The sequence below is a fragment of the Ylistrum balloti genome, unplaced genomic scaffold (assembly GCF_031769215.1).
Source record: "Ylistrum balloti isolate Yb309-2 unplaced genomic scaffold, AGI_CSIRO_Ybal_v1 Utg370830, whole genome shotgun sequence".
Classification (NCBI taxonomy): Eukaryota; Metazoa; Mollusca; class Bivalvia; order Pectinida; family Pectinidae; genus Ylistrum; species Ylistrum balloti.
Window position 1 is genome coordinate 480,617 of NW_026782479.1, and position 20,277 is coordinate 500,893.

The window sequence follows — 20,277 nt, forward strand, 5'->3', positions numbered from 1 at the left end:
TAGTACCAATAAATATTCTAAAAACATACCTGGATGTGACCTAGAAGGCACCACATCCCAGGTCCTCTAAATGTGCTTTCCATAATTAATAATTAAGTTGGTACATTAAATACACTACATGAAACATCAGGGAAAATTAAAACAACCCTGACTGTCTATAATTGACTTCTTGGCAAAGATGATATGCATTTACGGCTATACTGAACTTTGTAACATGTATGTTGTATATATTATTATTGACAGTAACGTGGTAAACATACCAGAGCAATATATGTTTCCCTATTTTACGATTATGAAATAAAACCTCTCTGTCTCATTATCTGGCTTTCTGATTGATATAACAGCTTAATTCTAAACACAGTACAGTAATACAACTTTTCTATAGGATATGAAAAACTAGCATTTGCTTCTGCAAGTCTGTGTATGTTGTACAGGCATTGTTACCCTCAGTACTTAATTTGACCTTATAGAACTTTGATCTCTGATCATTTCCTTGTTATTGAGGCTAAATATCACATCATGGAAAATCACCAAATTAGTTTGATAAAGGAAGTTTTTATTCGATCATCTAACCCGACGGGTCATGATTACCTATAGCCATGTGCTTCGTCTGTTGTCGTCCACCATATGTAAACTTTTAACATCTCAAACTTCTTCTCAAGTTTCACTGGTAGATTGAGCTCCAACTTGCATGAAATGATCCTGAGATGGTCCTGACCAAGTGTTGTTATTTTTCAGGTTTGTCTGAAATCCAAGATGGCCGCCATGGCCCCTATCTTGAAAAACAAATTTTAAACTTCTTTTCCAGTTCCACTGGTGCCATTGAGCTAAAATGTGGTGGTAATGTTAAAGAAAGGTAGCCAATAAAGTGTTGTTATTTTTCGACCCTGTCAAAACTTTGATGCAGCAGCAAGGGACGGCATTTTGTAACATGATTGCACAATCATGGTTTTATATGCAACCCCTATTTCAAACTTTCACCAGTTGGATTTAGATCCAACTTTACTGTCCAAAAATAGGTAACACTTGTTCCAGTTTCCTACTCCTCACCAAAACTACCATTTGCATCATGGCTTTTTAGTTAGATTTCATTCAAAGTGGAAAAAGCAACCCTTCTCCCTGCTGAAAGTTTTTTGTAGTCAGATGACCGTTAAGGCCTGTGGGCCTCTTGTTACAGTTATACACATTATGATAAATTTGATCGACACCAAATGTTTGTAAAGTGTATCTTGTTATATCTATCTGTTGAGACTTTTAGACAGGTGGTCAGTCTGGTTCAGTAAGGTGTCTTTCCTGTCTAGCCGTGCTATAAATTCTACAGACAAATGATTTATGTGACATCAACATCTACCTTTGATAATTGATCAGTATTAGACAATGATGAAGACTTCAGACAGTTGCTAAGATACATGAGCACAGTTATCAAATACATGTCCTTTCATTTAAATGAACGATATTGCCCTCATTTCCTTGCTGTTCTTCATTGGTAATGAATTAAAATAGAAATGCATTTTGAACTTTAAATGTATTTACTATAAACCTGTATCTATGCAGCAATTATAAGACTGTGCCTGTTTATGTTTACCCATCTATTATTGTTCAGTGAAAATACGTAGTAATATCTTTTTCCATTAATAAGCCCTATCCCTGACTTTGAGTGAGAATGCTGACCGTTGGTCCTTACTCTAGGTCAAGTACAGTATTATAATAGATACTAGTCATCTAATATGACATCTAATTGACACACCCAATGTGGACAGCATTGGACATGTGATTGGTCATTGTATTACTAGGTATAATTGTCAATTCCTTATTTAGACGTCACAACTAAAACATTTTTGGTAGACTATCAGAGTTGATTCTGTCACCAGATTGATGTCATTTAAGATATCTTTTTTATGTAAAAAACAACGACAAATATGCAGATACACTTTGTTGTAGACTATTTTTTAAAATGACAGGCAATTTATTTATAAAACAAACAATGAACTATTGAATAATTAATGTTTATCAAACGTTCCTGGTGGATAAATGGCTTCATTATGTAATTGAGGGAGCCTCTGGTCTCAAAACCAGTTACCATCCTATCCTGGTGTTAACAGGAATCTTATACACATGTGTCGGACTGTATTGGTTCATACAGGTGTAATAACGAGACAGGTAGGCATCTGTGGGAGACGGGCACACCTGGTTCAGGTTATATCTCAGGTTCGACCAGGCCAGACAGACCTATACGTACAAAAGATGCACAGCCGTGTATAATCTGTTATTCCACGAACATAATGATCATTGACCTCTTACTACTACAGCAAGTTTCATTCCCAAGTTACATGTACCAAAGGAGATGTCTCATGTTGTGGAAAGTGTCTGGCTCGTGCTCATAAATGCTTGGTGATCAACTTGATTAGATAATTACTGGATTACATCATCTTGACTGGATTTACTTGAATTTGATAGTGCCAGGATGTATGAGACAGTGAATTTGTGACAACATTAGTTCAGTAACTTGACAAGGTCTGCAGTCTTGATCAGTATCATCTGTTTCATTGGGGTTATATATATATATATTGTGATGTGATGGACTCCTATAGGAATTTTCCTCAGGATGCTTACAACAGAGACTGAAGTGTCAATGTGACTTACCAAGGATGTAGTGTAAGTTTCCTTGTTTGTGTATCCCTAGGCTATATAAATGAACTTATTTCATCAGACCTATTTTAAGGACAGAAGAAGAGTCATCTGTAACCATGCCAACAGTTCTGCCAAATATGTATGCATGCCAACTTTCCTTGTTTTGGAAGGATTTTTTGTCCTAGCAGATTTTAGTCATGAACCATTAGTATATTTCATACTCTTCAGAGTTTAAAAAAAAATTAAAAAAGAACAGCGTTAATGTATTTTATGGTTATTAGTATAGAGTATCACTTAGTCCATCTCTTGACAGAAAACTACAGTCCATTTAATGATGGAGAAAACTACAGTACATCTCATGATTTCCATGAAAAATACATGTTGAGTTTTTTCGTAAATCCATGAATGATGGATCCATCGTAAAAAACAACCTTCACAGTAATTAAGTTTGATGTAGCTGTTGCGAGAGACAATCTTGGATCATTAAGTGTTGGACTTGTGAATGAGATTTGAAAGAAGATCCAGCCATTTAACCCTTGTACCAATACAGATAATATTCTGAGTGGGTGCCAATATAAGTCTAAGCTGGGATGGGCTGGCCTTGTCCTTGAGTTGTACACGACAGAATATTAGTGATTGTTGTTACGTTATATATGACATGGATTTATACTGATCACTAAAATATCTGGTAAGACTTTGATTTACAATGGTAATATTTTGGTTTTGATTCATGATTAGAAATCAAGATTTTAGATATCAAATATTTCATTTTGTGCATTAAACTGTCACCATTGTTTTAACTTGTCTATACATGTCTTTTAAATTACATGGAAAAGTTTGTGCTTCACGCTTACAGTAAAAAGGAGAAGCATTAATTTTTGTGATTTATCATCCTTTATTTTTAATGTCTTTCAATATTTGAAAGAAGTTAAAGATATTTCAGTATTAGCAGTTTTATGAGCTGTTTCATAATTATGCACAAATTTCTGAACTACTGATAACTGACGTAGGCCCAGTGACACATACAGAGTAAAAGTGTTAACAGCAGTTAGTTGTTATTGTTTTACACCCTGATGTAACCTGTAAGATGGCTAACGTTTCATGAACTAGGTAACATTTATTTTTTATGTTTTGAAACAGCATTATTAGTCGGCATCCTGTCTGAACTTCATCGATAGTAGTTACAATGTTGAAAGGGAAATGTGTTAAATTTCTAGTTTTCAGTAATACAAAAAGACATATTTCCTCAAACATACTAGTACATACTGGTTGTGCCTGTATCAACTGGGGAAATAATGGAAGGTGATGATTCTAAACTGATATATATAAAATCATGAAATATTCAGTGTTTAATTTTGTAGGAATATTCGTATTGAGAGGAAGATTACAAGCGATTTTTGTCCAAAGACAAAACTGTATATACCTGGTACTTTGTTTGTGACAAATTTCTTCTATTTTGAGGCCATCGTTGACTTATAGTCCAATTTTATTAAGTGTATGTAAAACAGTATCTATTTGTTGTGTATTTTCAGGCCCTAGTGCTCCGAGTCCACAGACGGCAGCCCAGAGGAAGGCTCACCGCAGACTTACTCGGGAGGACAACAGATATCATTCTGGTAAGGTTAAACTGTATGTCAGTAAGCCTGCTTATATTTATTGCTATAAATGTTATTTCATTGTGTTGTAATAAGCCCATCCTTTGTGACTATTGAGTCAAGGTTGTTAACATGTCCCCTCAGTGACCCTCACCCTCCTAGGATAAGTAAGATTGTAAAAAACCACCGGGGTAATCCTTTTAAATTCCTTTATTATTTTTCTCTAATTTTATGGACATTTGCTTCACTTAGAGCTTTTCAGTTATGCCAGAAACTTCATTTCCTCTTTCCTTCTAATTAGTAAGTATTATCACAGCTATTGTATTATTTCAGAGCTGTTATACAATGATAAATCTACATACAAGTCCCAAGGCCAGGAAATATACTCAAAGAATTTTCATGGAATTTCTAAAAATACTTGAATTTTACATCTTGGGACCTGTTGTTTTTAACAATTAAGTAGAATGTAGTTTGATCACAGATTGATATCTGTATATTAAAATCTGATCTTTAATATTGAATATGTGGATTGGCTATGGACAATTTCTTTAATTGATTGATTTATGATTTAGTAGAAACAGTTTTAAATATGGAAGGAAAAAATTTATGAATCAGATAGCTGCATTTTGTGCATAAAAAATCAATTGTTGCAAAATGTGTAGGCATATCTGTTTGATCAGCTGTTTAGTTCAGTTTTACTCTTAACCATACAAAATATATAGTGTGTTGTCCATAACTGAAGCTGATACACAGGATCCAATAAACTGTCTTGTCCATCCCAAACGCCATACACAATTTACACAGGACCCAATAAGCTGTGTTGTCCATCCCAAACGCCATACACAATTTACACAGGACCCAATAAACTGTCTTGTCCATCCCAAACGCCATACACAATTTACACAGGACCCAATAAACTGTCTTGTCCATCCCAAACGCCATACACAATTTACACAGGATCCAATAAACTGTCTTGTCCATCTGAAACGCCATACACAATTTACACAGGACCTAATAAGCTGTGTTGTCCATCCCAATAAACTGTCTTGTCCATCTGAAACGCCATACACAATTTACACAGGACCCAATAAGCTGTCTTGTCCATCCCAAACGCCATACACAATTTACACAGGACCCAATAAACTGTCTTGTCCATCCCAAACGCCATACACAATTTACACAGGACCCAATAAACTGTCTTGTCCATCTGAAACGCCATACACAATTTACACAGGACCCAATAAACTGTCTTGTCCATCTGAAACGCCATACACAATTTACACAGGACCCAATAAGCTGTCAAGTCCATCTCTTAAAAGCTGTACACAATTTACACAGGACCCAATAAGCTGTGTTGTCCATCTGAAACGCCATACACAATTTACACAGGACCCAATAAGCTGTCAAGTCCATCTCTTAAAAGCTGTACACAATTTACACAGGACCCAATAAACTGTCTTTTCCATCCCAAACGCCATACACAATTTACACAGGACCCAATAAACTGTCTTGTCCATCCCAAACGCCATACACAATTTACACAGGACCCAATAAACTGTCTTGTCCATCCCAAAATCCATACTATATATATAAGACCCCAGCAGTAAATAAGCTTATTTATAGTCCACATTGAATATGATTTATTGCTTCGTTGCTTGCATTGTGCCGCAGCTTACTAAATGATAATCAAACTTCGTTATTGTTGAATATTTATTGGATTTAGTAGAATCCTGGTAAATGTGATTTGTATAATTGAAAATTGACTTTGCTTTATTTTTTATTAAAACATAAATCTGCATGCATGTACTAAATCTCCAGCAAACTTGTTTGTCAGCCCTGACTGTAGCTCAACACTGCAGCGTTTATGATATATGATATATATATTATCATTTTTGTATGTGCTTAGATAGTTGTTAAATTAATGAAGGAGATGATGAGATCTGGCTTGAGATCTTTTTAAGTGTGTGTGTTTGGCTTTGTGCTGTTCATGCTGCCAATATACTTAGTTCGCATTTTGTGTTTGTTATATTTAAAGCCTAATTTTCCAATGCATTTTTGTACCACATCATTCAAAACACCCATTGATTGATTGCCTGTGCCATTACAGAGATCCGCACAGAAGCAGTGATGCAAGCCCTTGCCATGTCCAAGCGCGGCCCTGTGATGCCCCTCCCTTCCAAACGCACGTCTGTCAATTACCAGGGACAACAACGACACCGAGAGAGGCAGGGTACGAAAGAGCCTGTGTTTCATATTCTAACATAAATATCTAGACTTATATATACCATATAGTAGACCATTATGCAGTGTTCAGATGGATTTTGGGTTCTTTTCCTGTTGGGTTGGGAAAATATATTTGTTATTTATGAGTTTCAATTGATCACTCATATTTTCATATGTCTGTGGTAAAATGATTTAAAATTGTTGTTTATCATAGGCAAAATTATGTTTTTGATTCCAATTTGGACTTTAAGATTTATGACCAGAATAGTTTTTTACTTAATCTGCTAGGATACCAGGAAGTAAAGTGTAGAAAATGTTATATATATTTATTTCCATTTGCTTGTCATAAGTGTTCTCTTTGGTATAAATGAATTCATTTGTACCCATATTAGTATTGATCATATGAAAAATAGCTCTGTCCTTAATCACAGACTGGTTTCTCTTACTCTCTATATCTTATCATTCTCCTGATCTGTTTTTCTTTGTCACTAACTCCTTTTACTCTAAATCTATAGATCTAATTTCTTACCAATTTCTATTTATGCACAAGATTCTGGTTTCAAAGTTTAACCAAACTTAATTTTTAAAAATTTTCTATCAACATGAAATTTTCATCACATTTCAACATAGCACATTAATCTCAGAGGCTATCCCTTCTGTGCCTCATTTTCAAAGGTTTTGATTGCTACTAATACCTAAGTGTTACAGTTTTGTAAGATGAAATCGATATAGGATCTAATGCCACAAGACAATCATTATTCTCTCTAGTCAAGCTTGGATTTTCTGTCATGTGTTAAAACATGTAGGACAGTCAAAATATATAGGATGAAAGGGAATTTAAACATCAATTTAGTTTAGAAATCTATCACAAGATTATCACATAATGATGTGAATACTTCACTGTCATATCTTTTTGTTTAAGCCACTGAAATTAATGACAGGTTCAGAAAATTTATTTAGACGAACAAAATTTGTAAAGAACTTGCAACTAGGGTGTCACAAAAGCCTCCAGAAACACGTATTTGAAACCGACTTGTAGGATTTCTGGCATTACAGCTTTTTTTTCTCCTTGACTTCCTTGTTCCGTGTGCATACCTGTTCCTATAAATTTTACTTTTTCCAAAAAAAAAAACCTCTCCGACTTCCAAAAACTGGATTGCTTATACAAGTTCTTTAGCTTTTCATTGATATTGATCTGTAGGCTAAATGCTGAGTTTTCTAACGATAATGCATCAAGTGAAATCACTGTCACAGTGGTATTTGAAATTGTTCTTAAAATTATTAGCAGAATAGGCAGACACTATTTATCTTCATGATAGTTTTTAACAAGGGAACATAAGAATGACTTTAATAAGTCGAGTTTGTAAGAAAATATGACAGGCCTGAATCTCAAGACTGAAACTGAAGAGCTCTGAGAAGATGAGGATCTAGAATAACACAGAAATGACGAAGTGTTCTTAAATTTTTATAAAACTAGACTTTTATACATTAAACACTTGTTATATACCGACAGTTCATCAATTAGGTCACAATTAGGTCGCAACAACTATGTCGTCATGGTTTCCATGAAATAAATACATATTTCTAAGATTACATCCTTTCCTTCAAAAAGAAACTTCCAAGATGACGTGGGTGTTGTAGCTAAACGTTTGGTGTCGTTGATTTCAGGAAATCGCAGGAATAGGCTAATCAGCTGTAAGTCAGGAGCACATATCTTGTGTCAAACCTAAATCTCGCATTTTTTAGTGGTGAAGGGGCATACTTCCCTTTACTTTCTGTGGTGAATTTTATTTTCTCTTTTTCATCAATTTTAATTCAGTTTACAATCATCCAGATTTCATTTTGTGGTTTTCTTTCTAGGAACTTTTTTATATTTTTTCAATCATCTAAAATTCATTTCTCTACCATATATAATCATTATAGAACATTATATTGTTTTGAAAACTTATATATTTTTTTTTTAGAAACTCTTCTGTTAAGATTGTTGTCTTAGAATAGAAAACATTTACTCTTTGTATGTAGAAAAAACATGTACCAATACTGAATTCTGCATGGTATTTGAAAGGAAAAAAAATATACCATTATACACCATTTACTGGTACCAGTATTCAATCTGACAAACCCACAGATTTAATCCTATTGATTCAAAATTGTATTATTTCAAGGCTATCAAAATTGTTTTGTATGTCAACATTGTTGTCAGAAAGCTGTTATTAGAAATTCTGCAGTTATGTAATAAGATTGGTATGTAGGGAATGGTGTTGGAATGATCCTGGGGGGATGTTGTCTCTACCTACCCCACCCGCTGTAGTACAGTGTGAGTGTTGAGTCCCAACTCCAGTTCTTCCCTCCTGGTTTGTGATTCTCTGAATTACTGACAATGTTTTAGTTTTAAACAGTGGTACTGTCTACTTTTGTTGTATGGAAATATATTTGTTAAAAGAAAGGAATTTTGAATTTTTTTTTTTTCATTTTAACAGTAGTACTACAAGATATGTGTGATTTATTGGGGAAGGGAGGGGGAATGCTGTATTATTTTTCTGTTTAGAAGTTTCATTGGAAATTTGTGTGAATAACTCTCAAAATTTACCTGTCATTCAATCTCACTTGACATCAAGAATTAATAAAAAAATTATTAGGAATCCATTCAGCATCATTACAGATAGTTTTCTAGTAAATATTTAAACAGACACTTACTTGTAAATTCTGTTGACAAATAACTTGATAACCTTTGAAATGAATGTGGAACAGTAATTATTGAATTTTTATGACAGGAAATGTCTGGTTTATGTTGTTGTTTTTAGGTAAAACTTAGTATGGTAGTAAGTTTTGAGTCACATTATGTGTGTTAATTACAGATTGCTTTATGTCATAAAGTTTTAATTCGTCTTTTTCGACATAAAATTTGCAGCCAGGGAACTGAACATCAATCGTACAGCCAGCAAACATTGGTCTACAATATCACTTGTTTGCCTTTAACTTCAGTAATTTAATAACATTGCATTTTGAATATGTGTTTTGCTTAAAAATTGGTCTGTCCACTTTTGTAGAATACATCTGTTTGACAATTAAACTTAAATGTGCTCAATATCTTTGGAGAAATTGTATTTAGATTTTATCACATTCTAAAACATAGGATTTTATTTTTTTATTTTCTTCATTTTATTTTCTTGTAGATTTCATTTTTCAGTTGAGTTACATGTAAGTGATCTGATACAGGGGTTATGTTAATGTTTCATTGTCAAAGTCTGCTGTTAAGCTACAATACATGCACTGCAGTACTTTCTACTGTTGTATATAATGTGTTATATTCAATATGAATTTCAGATTCTTCCTCGGATGATGACAGTATATTTGGGGAAGATGTGTCTCGGGATTTTAATCGTGGTGGCCGTTTCCGTGACAGTGGTGCAAGTTCATCATCATTTTCTGATGCCGGGGCCTCGCCTCATCACCAAGGTGGTCGGGGAGAGCGGCCACATAGTGCTGCATATGCTATACCCGGAAATACTTCACGCCAAGCATTGGCAGATGTTTTACAGAGTTCAAGACATTGTAAGTATTCCTGAGAAAGTTTTATTAGAAAGGCTTGGCAGTATCATCTGATGGTCTGAAACAGGAAAGCAGTTCAGGGTGTTTTTTCTGAAATTACTGCATCTTCTCATGAAATTTTGACTAGTAGACATTTAGTGGTTTAATGGACCTTTAGTCAATAGCTGTATGGGGAAACCACTGTCATAACATGTATTTCTAATCAAAGTCTGCAATATACTATCAGATAAGCTATATGTTAATCATGGTATGCTCATTGTTAGCTTAATTCTCAAACGTGCATGAACATTTTCTTTTTTTTCTTTTAGTCATGATTAGATGTTATCTGAGTTAAATTTAACTTTTACTGAAAGTTGTTTGATATTGGCGTATAATAAATATATTGTAGAAATTCTATTAATAAGATTTAAGTTACAAACCTTTCTAATTGTGACCTTAACATCCTAATTCAGAACATCAAACAAGACATAATATCCAGCAGAGATTAAATGTAGAAAATAATTGCAGATTTTGAAAACATTAAGTTATTCATTTCTTTCAATTCCTTAACTGAAACTGTTCCTTTCATTTCACTCATGAAACCCTCCAAATTCTTCTCATTCACAATTCACTTGAAGATGTGATGACCTTTACCTTAATGACCTCTAGTACATTACTGATCATGGTTTTGTGTGTGTTTGTCCTTCCCAGCACAACCTATTCCCCAGCAGCCAGACGTGACTAACAATGCCAAGAGTATGCGCCAAGCAGATCGCGTCGGCCATTATGCTCCTGCTCACCTCTCATCTGTGCGCATGACATCAGCTGGTCATGTTTCAGGTCTCCAGGACGATGGTAAATTATCCTGGTTGACAAGATACTGAATTTATATGAATTTCATTTATTGATTGTCCAAAAAAGCATTACTGATCTTTTATAAACAATTACAGTTTTACAGCAGAAAAAATCTGAATCATTGAATGCTTCACCATAGATAGAACATAATTTTTAACAAAATCACTAACTCATGTATTCTGTTTATACACACAGGTTTGTATATTAAGTATCCAGAAGTTAATTTAACATAACTGATTACATGAATGCCATCATCGCTAAAAATGATTTGTTTTAATGCGCTTAATTTAAGTATGATGCTTGTAGCTTTGCAGATCACAGGTATTTGTAGATTTGTAGAAAAGAAAAGCATTGGAAAAATACGTAAATTTATGAATGATGGAGATATTCTGGCCTGGTTTGCATTAAAATATTTTAGCAAGAGACACACAAGTGAATGTCACCATTCAATACAAATATAGAATTAGTTACATTATAGCCAAATGGTGAAACTGCAGCAAACATTTCATCATAAAGCCAAGCAGGTTCACTGTTTCAGAAAGCTGATTGTATGTTGTAAGAAGAAGTCTTTATTAACATGTTAAATTCACATGTTGATCACACCTAAGATACTACTACAGTAGAAATAAGACTTCTGTGAAATTTGTGTGTACAGAAATAATTATGATCAAGAAATGAGATACCATATAGCTGGTTATTTGCTTAGGTCAAAATATTTGCGATTTTCTTTTGAAACTTTATATTTCGACGAATGAAATATTCGCAATCTTGTTGTAGAATGACCTCTATACACATGTGTCTCATTATTTCACAGATTATATTTTTGTGAACACATTAATGCACTGCGAAATAGCAAAAATTTCACTCCCTCCAAAAAAATAAACGACTATACAATACCGCCTAAAAGTAAAACCAAGCAGAAAAAAAAACTTACTAGCAAAAAAAATGTTTGATATCACTCTTCATTTTATTCTTGGATTGTTCTGTAGGTCCACGCCACCAAGGAAAAGTTTCAGCTAAAATTCAACAGCTGCTGAACACGCTGAAAGTAAGTTTTTCTTTACAGAACTACACTGATGTTATTTACTGTTGTGGTGCATTGTTTTGTGATCCCTACCACCAACAATACTGTGACCTTTTCCTGGAGCAATAATTATTGAGGATTGTAGATATCACCAGAATAATAAAAACTGATTAAGCTGATTGGAATATATCATGATTCCTAGACATAATTTGATATTATTACAATAGTTTTCCATTTACTTATATATCACAGTTGTTTGTTTATTAACGTATAAAAAGACAAAGTGTGAAAAACAGTGATAAATGATACAAATTGGGGGAAAATGTCGATGACTTTGACATTATTTTAGTAACTTTACATTTGTTTTTTTTCAGAGACCAAAGAGAAAACCCCTCAAAGATTATTTTGTGGAAGAAGACGATGCTTTAGAAGGTACTTACTATACAAGTCATTGCTTTATCAGGTTTCTGTCCATCAATTCAAATTATTATATTTATCCTTCAATAAGGCAGTGAAAAAATCTTTCTTTATTAAGGATTTGCCACCTCAATATTTGCCGTAAAAGCTTTCAGCAAAAACGTAGGCGCGAAATTAAGAGATGCTGGTAAAACAACTCTCTGTTAAATGAAACTTTCAGTATATTTCATTCAAGATGAATTGACCTTGTATGTGAGTTAAGTTGTACAGAGCTTCTCCAATGTTTCAACAGCCATCAAACATGATGGTACGTTTTGTATTTGTCAATTTTAATGAAAAGGAACAACGTCTTCCCTCTAAAGGTGCCTGTGTTGTAAAATATCTTACTGACCTTTAGTGTTAATATCGGGAGATTGTATGTCAACTTCTAAGTAAGTGTATTAAAACATTTACCAGTAAGGACCTTTTTTTTTGTTACAGCCCCTCAACCTGACCCCAACGCCCCAAAACCAGAGGGCAGTACCCTCACACCTGTACCTGGTGAACAGCTGGTGGTAAGTATACTAATATACAATCGACAAGTGTAGATAGATAAATTATTTATATCAAGTACAGGAAGTCTTACTTACAATCTTCAATGAGTCGACTAACACAATATATAGTTCTTACAAGTTTGATATCTGATTCTTGAATCAACATCTTCGAAAAAAATGATATGACATCCTAAAGGTGAAAGTCATTTGAAGGTTTTAATCTAATCTACATGACAAGGACACAATTACAAGATTCTGTTTCTTACTCATTTCCATTAAAAGATCATTGGAAACACTCTAATTATATTCATACAACATTACAGGATGTTCATCTCCTTACTCTATTTCTGACACCTATATATGTAGGTACTTTATACTTATCCAGAAGGCCCAATCAGATGAGAGTGGTTGCAATGTTGATGCAGTCAAATTATTATCATGACATAATCCTGTCATCTTGTAATTTACTAAGCATGACTTTTGAGATGATTAAAACTAAGGCGTTGCTGATTTGATCATTCAGAATTAATTTTCCTAAGTGACATTTTTATGAAAGCTGAAAGTGGTAGAAGTTTGAGACATTTTAATGTGATTTTCCTACAGGTACCATCTGGTCTTCCCCGTAACCTTGAAGCAGCACTACAGAGATATGGGTCCTCCACCTATAAAGCCAATGCTGTCACGGTCCTGGACCAGAACGGAAAACCTTCTATCAATCTTACCTATGGTGGGTACCTACATTGGAGCATGAATTGGATTTTATTTTATTTAAGCACATAGACATACAGCATACATCACATCCATATTGTTTTAGTAAAACGTACAATGTTATAAACCTCTATATGATATAAAGCCAAGGAAATACTTCAGAGGAGTTTATGTGTCAGGGTTCAAAGGTCGATGCTTAGATCACCATTACCAGAAATGAATATTTTCAGCAAGATGGCTGATATCAGCCTTTTTGACTCTGAGCTAATAGATATTTTCATATATTGTTTCCACTAAAACAAAAAAGTATGGAAATAATTATGCCTTTGATCAATGCATAACTCTCTTTAGAAATTTGTTATGAACTTGCATGGGAGCAGAGGCCTACTTGTCTTGCAGACAATATCTAGCTTTTTCACCACACCTCATTTTTTTTTTCAAAAAAAAACAATGCTAACTACATTGGTATATCTTGTACAGATATATCTGACTGTGATAGACTCATTGTTAATCTTTAGGGTAGGGTGGAAGTGGTGGGAGCTGAAAATCTACAGAAGAGTGAGATGCTTGCTATTTTGTTTTAACAAATGTATTTCTGTTCATAGGAAAGCTGCTGAGTCGTACTCATAAAATAGCCTACACCATGCTTCACAAGGTGGGACAGAAGGGTGAGGGAGGAATAAAACCAGGTGACCGGGTAGGTGTTGTTTTATTAAAGATGGAAACTGACTTGTAGTTTATACTTTAGATCAATGTTACAAACTCTCAACATAATAACGTCTATATCATGACCTGCATAAATTGTGCAAAATACTTAGAATCACCTGATGGTTCTTTACATTTGATCAGTCTTTAGGAATTTCAAAATCAATTTTTTGAATCTGATCGTCAAAATTATGTTAAAAAATAACCTAGAAATATAAACAGATACAATAGAATTGATTATAAGATCTTTTTCCATGCTGACTGTTTATGAACCCCTGCACCATTGATTGTGAAGGCAATGTCCCGATCTTAGGTAACAAGAGGTTGGTGACACTGATGAATAAGTGTTCTATGTGAGGCTCATCAGGCTATATTACAGCAAATAACCTAACTATGTGTTTACTTACTAGATGAGCAGGAGGAGATATTGTGATCAGGTGTTGTAGCTATCTTTAGGTATACATTGTACCTGTTGCACTTAAAAACAGTTAGTTTTGACTGTACAATTTTGAAGTTGATCATAAAAGCTGAATCATTTCTAAACTATAACCGTATATTTATCCTGATAGGTGGCGCTGGTGTATCCAAACAACGATCCAATCTCATTCAGCTGTGGGTTTTATGGCTGTCTGCTGGCAGGTGTTGTTCCTGTACCTGTGGAGGTTCCATCTTCTCGACGGGTAGGTACAGGTTCATGGCAACCTACAGATATTTCTGTATAGGAAACTTTTTGACAAATTGCAGCACCCTATTTCCAGTTCATGGAAATGGGCCTATGTATAGATTATCACTGTACAGAGAGATTTGGTGTCACTTTATTTCATGTATTTTAAAATATAGTCATTATGTAGACAGTCACTCAACGAGAAAATAACACAAGGAAATTCCATCAGAGAACTCTGACCAGTAGAATCTCCAGTCTGCTCATACTACAGTGATACACTGGTTCTAAAATAGATGGTAACTTTTCAGAAACTCTGACAGCCTTGACCAAACATTCTGTTGTCACTTCTATAGTCTCTTCTTCTTACATGTCACAAATACACATTCCTCTCCTGTACAAGTATTGGGGAAACTTCCACATAGTCGATCTAATATTTTGGGAAAACCTTGCATTGTAAATTTTTTTCATATGACCATTTCAGGGAGGTACGAGACTTAAGTAAATCCAATAAAAAATCCTGATACTTCAGATACTTTCAGTATGTGTTTATCCTCTAAAATGATGTCATGATAGATATGTATGATACAATTGGTGATGGTGTGCCTACACTTTGGGAGACTTCTGTTGTAGATTTAGGGCTGACTAGTGGCAGGGCTAGTCCTATGTTTGTGTAGTAGATATCATGGGTTGTGGTTTCTGTGTATGTTTTGTGACTTTTTGATTTCCTTGCTATTATATATACCTCTCCTATATCTATTTTATTTGTATCTTTAGTGTTATCTTTTTATTTACATTGCTACAAGCGAGTGTTGGCTGGTTTTACTGTACTCTCAGTACTAATTATATTGATGACACATGCTAGCCTATGTACATACTAATAATGTACACATCAAAAATTAGAAAAAAAAATACTGACAGAATCCGACCATCCATGATGATACAATATGCTGTTTAGCTGGAGTACTTTTCCAATATATCAATCTTCATTTCCTTGAAAATTCATCGCAAAAATTTTATTTAATTTGGATAAGTTCCTTACCGAATTCTTTTATGATGTTTCCAAAAAAAAAAAAAAAAAAAATGTTGTGTTTTTTTTAAACTGTCTGTGAAATGTCATGGATCTGTTGTTGGAACTGAATCAAAACCTATATGTAAATGATGTGTTAAAATGAAGTCAACAAGCATCCTTATCAATAGCTTATTTATAAAATTTAAAAATTTATAGCCATACTTAAAATATTTATAATAACAAATGATGGTTATAGCAATCACACATCAGGGTCACTATAACCTTGTTACAATATTACTAATGATTTAATATCGTTAACTTGCCGAGCTCCTAATTCAGGTACAGCAGATTGTATATAGTAACCATGGTAATCAATTTGTCTTAATGAAACACTACAGATATATGCATATCATTGTATTAGTAAGATAATAGTGACTTCAATACCTGGTTAGAACTTGGTCATCATTGGTCATAATTAAAGGTCAAAGGTCACTATTGACCATTAAATAATGGAGGCGATTTCCAGTAAAGATTTTTGACAGGCTCAGGTTATATTTATGTTGAAGTTCAGTGTATCAGAATAGGTTTTCATATGTGTGGTACAACCAGCCATAGGTTTATGTATAATATACTGGTGACGATACATTACTCAACAACTGAACAGTGAAGGGTAACATGTACTAGATGGCAATCCAATTTACAGGTCATTTTTATGTGAATTCTCACATCAATTATAACATCATAAATGCTCCAAAGGTTATCCTTTGCTATATTTCCTTACATTGTGCCCCATACTCTCTCCTTATGTCCCAAGCTTCCCTCATTTCAGACCGTTGTTGTTGACGATAGCAAGGTAAGTTAAACATACCCTTATCTTACCCACAACATTTCACTTTCAAAAACTATTTGTTTTTCAAATTGTGCTGTTGTGTGATGTTTGATTAGCTGTTTTATATTGACTAGGAAAATAAGCCTTGATGGAAGTTTTCTTTAGCTTCTGTATGTTTGTGCATCTGTTTGTGGCCTTGTTGAATGTCTCACAGTCTGTCAAATGTCTTTTCAATATCAACCATGCTGAGAGGAAGAAACATTACTTTTGTTGAAACTTGAAATTATTCTAAACTTCTTAATTTTCTGCTTCAGATTTCTTATAAAAAATGCATACAATAAATGAACTAGGTTCATCTATGAAGTATTATACTGATAATTTATTCCATGAAAGTGATACTTAGTAAATACTTTATTATAAAATGGTAGTGCATTGCTTTAAATTGCTGGTTTGCTGCCTTAGGTATTGCTTTCTGATTACTTGATGTAGCTTTTGTAATGTATGGTTCTTCTTGTGCATGGATATAACATTTAAACTGTGACCTTATGGAATGTAAATAGGGAGCTTCTTGTGTAGATGTTTGAAATAAATCTGTTTAAAAACAAGTTATCTACCTTAACTGGGGCTACTTAAACAACTGCTAACAGTCAGGGGTTTTGTATAAGAACTGTTGTTAATCCGGGGCTTCTAGGAAGAACAGCTGATAACCTGGGGCTACTCGGAAGTTCTCCTAACAATCCAGGGCTACTTGGAAGCTCTAATAATTCGGGGCTACTTGGTAATTCTCCTAATAATCCAGGGCTACTTGGAAGCTCAAATAATTCGGGGCTACTTGGTAATTCTCCTAATAATCCAGGGCTACTTGGAAGCTCTAATAATTCGGGGCTACTTGGTAATTCTCCTAATAATCCAGGGCTACTTGGAAGTTCTCATAATAATCTGGAGCTACTTGGGAGAGCTGCTATTCTGGGGTAACCAGATGTTCTGCTAATGATCCAAGGCTACTTGAAATTGCTGTTTGTAATCTATGGCTACATAGAACTTGAAAGTAATCCTGGGCTACTCTGAAGTTTTGCTAATAATCTAGGACTTAGAAAGGTGATTAGATGATCAGTAAATAATACTATATATGTTATATACTATATATTAGAAAAGAACGTTTGTACTTGACTATTAAGCATGACATGTTTAGGTACCTATATAACTTGTGACGTTTGATATCCTCCTGACTACCCAGAGACTGATAACTATTACACATACTGCATGGACATATAGACTAACAATTTAATATTAAAATGCTTTGCTGTTCTGTATAATTAACATTCATTTATCACTGGTAATGAAAACTTAATTAGATTAATTACCTGTTAATCATACTGCATTATTCCTCCTTACAAAGAGATCTGTGGAGATCTGTGGGTAAAATCAGAGGATATTTTATAAAAATTCCATGAAGGGAGAATAGTGATCTAGTTAGTATTTATCAAATAGACAGAAACTTTTCTGAGATCACTTCACCCCACAGATTTACATGTGTTGTGAACAGTGAAAGAAAAACAAAGATTTTGAGATAATTTCATCTGTTACACATTTCCATCTCTTCCCTCTAACAACTAATACTACATTACATTGACATCCCATTTAGACGTAGCTTATTAATATTGTAGATTTACTACAGGTAGTTGTAGATAATTAACAGTTTTGTCAATTTTGTTAATTAAATACCAATAGTTTGATATCATTGTTTAGTGACTGTGACGATGTTGTCTTTAATTCTGTTGTTCATTAAAATTATACTAAAGGATGAATTTGAATATTTCAAAAAATTCAAGTTTGTTTGATTTTTTTTATCAACCAGATCAGTAACTGTGTTTTCTGTTTTCAATGACTGGTAGCAGTTATGATTTATTGTAATTTGAAAAGTTTGAATATTTTGAAAAGTAAGCTTGATATTTTTGCTCATATCAGATATTTCTGTATTTCAAAAGAGTAGAAAAAATACACATGTAAGCAAGGCATAAGCTAACATCAGCTTTGTCTAGTAACGGTTTAATGTTCTTAAATTCATACATGTAAGTCTTCAAGGAAGACGCAAAATAAAAGACAAATTTTTAGTGCTATTTTATTGAAAGGTCATGTTGCAGTCAATTTGATATTACTTTCTCTCAATCAGCTGCTTGGACAATGGAACAAGCCTTTTATTGACATTTGAAAAGTATTTGTAAAACTCATTACTGCTTAAGTGTAATATAAGTTTACATGAAATGTTCATCTCATTTAAATACAGGAAATAAATACATAATTGTGTTGTATGTACGTCTAGTATTATGATGATATTAAATAGCTTACATCACAGGAAACAAATACATAATTGTGTTGTATGTACGTCTAGTATTATGATATTATAAAAATTACATCACAGGAAACAAATACATAATTGTGTTGTGTTGTATGTACATCATAATTGTGTTGTATATACATCTATCTTAGTATTATGATATTAAATCCTTATTGTGTATGTATTATGATATTAAATAGCTTACATCACAGGAAACAAATACATAATTGTGTTGTATGTACGTCTAGTATTATGATGATATTAAATAGCTTACATCACAGGAAACAAATACATAATTGTGTTGTATGTACGTCTAGTATTATGATGATATTAAATAGCTTACATCACAGGAAACAAATACATAATTGTGTTGTATTGTATGATATTAAATAGCTTACATCACAGGAAACAAATACATAATTGTATTATGATGATATTATGATATTATAAAGCTTACATCACAGGAAACAAATACATAATTGTGTTGTATGTACGTCTAGTATTAGTATGATATTATAAAACTTACATCACAGGAAACAAATACATAATTGTGTTGATAGTATTATGAAAGCTTACATCACAGGAAACAAATACATAATTGTGTTGTATGTACATCTAGTATTATGATATTATAAAACTTACATCACAGGAAACAAATACATAATTGTGTTGTATGTACATCTAGTATTATGATGATATTAAATAGCTTACATCACCAGGGGTGTCAAAAGGGTCCCTGTGAAACACCTAAGTCTTCTACACAAATACATATTTTTCTGCAGATTTTTTCTTGAATCTCTGATCTTGAAATGTCCTTCCTACTTGATCATATTAAACTAGGAAGCAACTCTCATTCTCCAAGAAGATTCTTTATCATAACTTACAATTTAACCTTGATGTGATTGCTGTTTTAATGTCTTCAGGTGTTTTTTCTGTTTATGTAAAGTTATCTTTCCTGGACAAAGGAAGACAAAGACGTGCTCTTTATCGGTGAATGTGAAATAAAGAATTGATTCTATTTTCCCAGGATGCTGGAGGACAAGGTATAGGTTTTCTCCTTGGCAGTCTTAATGTACAGTGGGCCCTTACATCAGAAGCCTGTCATAAAGGCATGGGCAAGTCATCTAACGGAGATGTGGCCAACTTCAAAGGTACAACTTCTGTATTGGATGTTCTCAAAATCTCTGTTACAAGATGTTTGTTCTTTACAATACT

General features: G+C 33.6%; 1 protein-coding gene across 6 annotated transcripts in view; it reads left to right on the forward strand.

The window, feature by feature from the left end:
• LOC132558847 (disco-interacting protein 2 homolog C-like) overlaps nucleotides 1–20,277 on the forward strand; it is a 78,600-nt gene that overhangs the window by 33,319 nt on the left and 25,004 nt on the right. For 3 of the 6 annotated variants that reach the window (XM_060223461.1, XM_060223464.1, XM_060223462.1), the window contains exons 3-12: nucleotides 4,164–4,247; nucleotides 9,777–10,004; nucleotides 11,825–11,883; nucleotides 12,234–12,291; nucleotides 12,757–12,830; nucleotides 13,413–13,536; nucleotides 14,123–14,214; nucleotides 14,792–14,902; nucleotides 16,725–16,748; nucleotides 20,090–20,213. In XM_060223461.1, the coding sequence (XP_060079444.1) occupies nucleotides 4,164–4,247; nucleotides 9,777–10,004; nucleotides 11,825–11,883; nucleotides 12,234–12,291; nucleotides 12,757–12,830; nucleotides 13,413–13,536; nucleotides 14,123–14,214; nucleotides 14,792–14,902; nucleotides 16,725–16,748; nucleotides 20,090–20,213 (978 nt within the window). The remainder of the gene's footprint in view (nucleotides 1–4,163; nucleotides 4,248–9,776; nucleotides 10,005–11,824; nucleotides 11,884–12,233; nucleotides 12,292–12,756; nucleotides 12,831–13,412; nucleotides 13,537–14,122; nucleotides 14,215–14,791; nucleotides 14,903–16,724; nucleotides 16,749–20,089; nucleotides 20,214–20,277) is intronic. The other 3 variants (XM_060223463.1, XM_060223465.1, XM_060223466.1) reach the window with 1 other exon arrangement.